Here is a 5,877-nt window from a genome sequence, read left to right on the forward strand (position 1 = left end):
ATTTGTGGATGTTTAGATTATGTTTGATATTTGATATTTAGTTCATCTAATCTGATAAACCAATCAAGGTATCCTCCCCATTTTCTATAGGTGCTGTGTATGGGTTTTTGTACAATGATGATTTATGGAATGATAGAATACAGACCATCAAGTCCGTACTGCCAAGGCTACACTGAATCTAGTCTCGCCTTTCAGTCCAAGGCCTATAGGAAAGCAATCCTGAGTTCATCACATGTTCTCTAATGCCCATCAGGCATTCTACTTCACAATTTACAGTCTCAAAAATGTTATTGTTCCAATTACCAATGTGAATTTGCAGTGTTCTCTGAACCATTCACTCTGGAAATAATCCACATGGAAGAAGACTTTTTTCAGCTTATGAATGCACCATTGCACGATCAAACCAACAGTGCTATCCTAAAAGGGTACTTGTCACAAAAGCTGGTGAAGTAGATTAACAGCCATTCATTATTTTATTCAGTGATGCAAGTTTCATTGAAAAACTTCACAGTTGAAATAACTCCACAGAGGCTAGTATCCAGTCACCGAGTTACCCTTTATTTACGCATGAACAGTCCTTGACTTTAGTACTATCTCTTCAGAGTCAGGTCCCAGAGTCCTGTTGTCTGTCAGTCAGGGCTCCCTAATTGGACTATAGTAACAGCCCCACTGAGGGAACTCATATTCTAACCTCATTACAATCACTACAATGTTGACTTTTGAATTACCTGGAGGGATAATTTGAGATATTGGGAGAATGTTAGCTTTTACACAATCCCTCATTGGGATTGGATTGAGGGATAACATCTGAATGAACTTATTTTAAAAAAAACAGTGGAAATCTGACTTAGCATAGGTGTGCTCAAAGGTGGCTGACTAACATGGTCTTCAGAGACAGGGCATGTATCTCAATATTGTAGTGATGTCATATACCACAGCTTTTGCCTCTATTTTATAGTTTAAGCTCTTTGGCTGTGTTTACTGTGCCTTGGGAACCTTGGCAATTGGAGGGAGGTGCAAACAACTTAAAACCAGCAAATGCTGTTTAGCCTGTGGGTCATAAGAACCAAGAGAGTGTCCTGATGTTTGGTCTCATCCCTGATATTCAAAACCCTCCCCAGTGCTCACCCTCCTCACCCCATCTCCTGACAGCCTGTTAGAAAGTGCATGGTTGTTGGGACAAGGATGGAGTCATAGCACGGAAACAGACCCTTCAGTCCAACTCGTCCATGCCGACCAGATATCCTAACCTAACCTAGTACCATTTGCCAGCACTTGCCCATATCCCGCTGATGAAGGGCTTTTGACCGAAACGTCGATTTTACTGCTCCTCGGATGCTGCCTGAACTGCTGTGCTCTTCTAGCACCACTAATCCAGAATCTGGTTTCCAGTATCTGCAGTCATTGTTTTTACCATATCCCGCTGAACCCTTCCTATTCATATACCCATCCCAATGCCTTTTAAATGTTGTAATTGTACCAGCCTCCACCACTTCCTTTGGCACCTTATTCCACACATGCACCATTCTCTGAGTGAAAAAATTTGCCCCTTATATCCCTTTTACATTTTTTCCCTTTCACCCTCAACCTATGCCCTCTAGTTCTGGACTCCCCACCTCAGGGAAAAAATTGGATTAGACTTGATGAAGATCAATGATCTATAAACACTCAAATTTCAAATTAATGCATGAGGAATGACTGCATGGTATGGATAAACATAAGAAAGACTCATTTTTATTCAATTTACACAATGAATATGTTGATATAATCAGTATATGCTTAGTTTGTGCTTCTATCTTTGTCGATCCCATGGGATATGAGATAGTTCTCCATTTAGAGTCACAGAGATGTACAGCATGGAAACAGACCCTTCGGTCCAACCCGTCCATGCAGACCAGATATCCCAACCCAATCTAGTCCCACCTGCCAGCACCCGGCCCATATCCCTCCAAACCCTTCCTATTCATATACCCATCCAAATGCCTTTTAAATGTTGCAATTGTACTAGCCTCCGCCACTTCATCCGGCATCTTATTCCATATCCGTACCACCTTTTGTGTGAAACAGTTGCTCCTTAGGTCTCTTTTATATCTTTCCCCTCTCACCCTAAACCTATGCCCTCTAGTTCTGGACTCCCCGACCCCAGGGAAAAGACTTTGCCTATGTATCCTCTCCATGCCCCTCATAATTTTGTAAACCTCTATAAGGTCACCCCTCCGCCTCCAACGCTCCAGGGAAAACAGCCCCAGCCTGTTCAGCCTCTCCGAGTGGCTCAGATCCTCCAACCTTGGCAACATCCTTGTGAATCTTTTCTGAACCCTTTCAAGTTTCACAACATCTTTCTGATAGGAAGGAGACCAGAATTGCATGCAATATTCCATCAGTGGCCTAATCAATGACCTGTACAGCTGCAACATGACCTCCCAACTCCTGTACTCCATACTCTGACCAATAAAGGAAAGCATAGCATATTCCATTATTAGCAAATGTTGCTTTGGCTCCCATCCAACATTCCACCATTTGTAACTGGTTCATTGACAATAATGGAAGTATTAAAAAGCCAGTATTTCTAGTCACAAGGTTTGTCAGCAAAGCCTGATGCTTGGCACAAGCAGTATCACTAAAGATTGCTGATAACAAAGTTCAAAGGTTAGTTTATTCCCTGGGCACGGTTACAATGGCATTCCTCATTTCATCACTGTGAGGTCTTAATCGATAGGTTGTAGTGACAGAGCTTGTGATAGGCACAAGACTTTTGTTAACCTTTGGTTTGGTAAAAGACTCATTGCTGGTTAATTATTTTCTGGGAAAATTCCAGCTTTGAACATTCCCCACGCGTTACTTTAAAAATGAATTATTTCCTTTGTCACTATTTATTCCAAGATTATTATTAATAACTACTGAAACGGTAAAAACATTTGAAAAAATAAGAATTCTCCTAAGGCAGAAGAGATCTAACATGATCTGGATTAAGCATACCCATTTCCAGTGGAGAACTTTTAAAAAATAGTTTCAAATTGGAATATTAAACCGTGATTAACACTAAATGAAATCTTGCTTCATGACCGATGCGGTCTCATGTTCTGTGTTATCCAAGTAGCCTTAGCTTTTAAGGAACTGCTTGTGCGTAACAATATATTCCTCTGCCTCAGTCCGTTACAGAAGGGTGAATGGGACTGTGATCTGTTACAAGTTTCTTACGTTCCATGTACTAAAAAGGACGCTTTGGAGGGCGAATGAAGACATTGCTGAGGTTTGAGTGAACGCACATGATCTTCATCCCGTGACCCCAGAAGCCCAGCGTTTTAAGATCCCTCTTGTCTCCAAGCGCCTGCCTGGTACTACTCTTCAGCTATGGCTTCACCTCGCTTGGAAACCTTTTGTTGCCCCACAAGGGATGCGGCTACGGATTTTGTGCTGGGCTTTCAGCCCGTCTTCTTTAACGCCATCTGCGTTGCTAGCGCCAGTTTCAGCCTGATTGGAACCCTCGCCCAGGTCTTACCAAAACGGAGACTTGGCTATCGCAGGTTCAGTCAGTATCCGCTTCAGAAACCTTCCGCCTCGTCTAGAATCCTGCTGATCATCAGTATCTGTGACATTCTAGGCTGTATAGGTGGGTGAGATGATACTTATTGGTTTGTTGTCTGAACCTCAACAAAATATGATAATCGTGTGGCTGGCCTTGGTAATTCCGAATTGCAAACATATTGCTGTTTTTATTTAGTCATGTTCAGGCAGTGTGTTATATAACGGTTGGAGTTGAGCTCTACAAAGATGCAAAATACTGTAGTTGCTCGAAATTTGAAACTTAAAAATCTGGCCCCCACAGATGTCACCAGACAAGATGGGATTGACTTTTCACCTGCAAATATTTTGGACAAGGTGTAGGATAGGTATGTAACAGATTGGGAAGGAATTTGACTTCCCACCCATTCAAAATTACTCACCATTCCCTATTTTCCAAGTTACTTGAGGCTTGAATGTGACACCACTGTATTGTAACTTGTCGTTCTCATTCACATTTGGCAAGGCTGTCTGCACTCCAAGCTGGAAGATCGGAGCAGGAAGTTGGAAGGAATCTGAGGTTGCCATGGATTAAGGAAACAGTCTCTGGAATAAAGTTAGTGTTGTGTGGATGACTGATATTAAAAGGAATTGCAGATAGTGGAAGGGAAAAGTTTAAAGACCCCATGTGAAAGCATAAGACCATTCCTTCTACTCCCTAGCTCAGAAGGAATCATCAGGGGAGTTGACTAATAATTTGAATCCTGTTGGAAGGAGAGTGGGCTTGCTGAATCTTTTTGTTCATCAGGACAAACACAAATGTGGCATGTTTCATGGCACATTTCAAATGATTTCTCCTGTAGTATACAATTTTTTTTCTAAAGATGGTGATCGCATGTTGATTCTTATTGGCTGAGAGGTTGTCATGGAGAATGCAAGACTCCCCAAGCTCCTGAATAATTCAAAGGGAAAAGTCTGGAACATGTACCTTTTTTTGTTTGCAGGGAATGGTTCCCCTTGTCAATTTTAACAAGCAGAAATGAGCCACATTACAAGCTGAACAGATTTGAGTATTTACTCCAGTATTGATCAATCTCTTGTAAATGTCAAGCTGTGAATTTTAGCCATAAAAATTAACTCTTTCTATTTACCAACCACACTCTCAAGTTAAATTCTCCCTGGTGCAAACACACTTGATCATAGAGGATGTCATAGAGTCTGAGAGTTGTATAGCATGGTGACAAATCCTTTGGTCCAACTCATCCATGCCAACCAGATGTCCTAAATTCATCTGGTCACACCGCAGGTTAGAATTGCTGAGGGAGACGGTGAATGGGTGACCAAAAGGCAGAAAAGGAGGAAGGCATTGCAGGTGTCCCCTGCAGTCATCTCCCTCCAAAACAGGTTGGGGGAGATGGCTCACCAGGAGAGGGCAGCAGTTGCCAAGATCATGGCACCGTGGCGGGCACCGCTGTTCAGAAGGGTGGGAATAAGACTCGTAGGGCCATAGTCATAGGGGATTCTATTGTGAGGGGAGTAGATAGGCGGTTCTGTGGCTGAAAACGGGACTCCTGGATCGTATGTTGCCTCCCAGGTGCTCGGGTCAGGGATGTCACTGATCAGCTGCAGAGCATTCTAAAAGGGGGAGGTGGACAGCCAGTTGTCTTGGTGCATAAAGGCACCAACGATATAAGTAAAAAAACAAGATGAGGTCCTGAAAGAAGAATTCAGGAAGCTAGGAGAGATGTTAAAGAGGAGGACCTCGAGGGCAGTGATCTCAGGATTGCTACCAGTGCCACATGCTAGCCAGTGTAGAAATGAAAAAAATAGGCAGGATGAACACGTGGCTTGAGGGATGGCGTAGGTGGGAGGGGTTCAGATTTGTTGGACACTGGGACCAGTTCTGGGGAAGGTGGAGCTATTACAAAATGGATGGTCAACATCTGAACCAGACTTGAACCAATGTCCTTGGGAGAGTTTTTGCTACTGCTGTTGGGGAGGTTTTAAACTAACGTGGCAGGGGACTAGGAACCAGAAGAGAAGACAAGTAGACAGTGAGGTGGAAACTGGATACAGTAAGAATCATGAGGATAGCATTAATAAAGGGAAGAGTAGAGTCATAGAAATGTACAGCATGGAAACAAACCCTTCGGTCCAACCCGTCCATGCCGACCAGTTATCCCAATCCAATCTAGTCCCACCTGCCAGCACCCGGCCCATATCCCTCCCAACCCTTCCTATTCATATACCCATCCAAATGCCTCTTAAATGTTGCAATTGTACCAGCCTCCACCACATCTTCTGGCAGCTCATTCCATACACGTACCACCTTTTGTGTGAAAAAGTTGCCCCGTAGGTCTCTTTTATATCTTT

The 5,877-nt window shown here is 43.1% G+C and overlaps 1 protein-coding gene across 1 annotated transcript in view; it reads left to right on the top strand.

The window, feature by feature from the left end:
* The first annotated feature begins 2,692 nt into the window (after positions 1-2,692).
* gpr143 (G protein-coupled receptor 143) overlaps positions 2,693-5,877 on the top strand; it is an 89,278-nt gene continuing 86,093 nt past the window's right edge. The window contains exon 1 of the mRNA XM_043692714.1: positions 2,693-3,613. Within this exon, the coding sequence (XP_043548649.1) occupies positions 3,355-3,613 (259 nt within the window). The 5' untranslated portion in view covers positions 2,693-3,354. The remainder of the gene's footprint in view (positions 3,614-5,877) is intronic.

The sequence above is a fragment of the Chiloscyllium plagiosum genome, chromosome 6 (genome assembly GCF_004010195.1).
Source record: "Chiloscyllium plagiosum isolate BGI_BamShark_2017 chromosome 6, ASM401019v2, whole genome shotgun sequence".
In the NCBI taxonomy this organism is placed as follows: Eukaryota; Metazoa; Chordata; class Chondrichthyes; order Orectolobiformes; family Hemiscylliidae; genus Chiloscyllium; species Chiloscyllium plagiosum.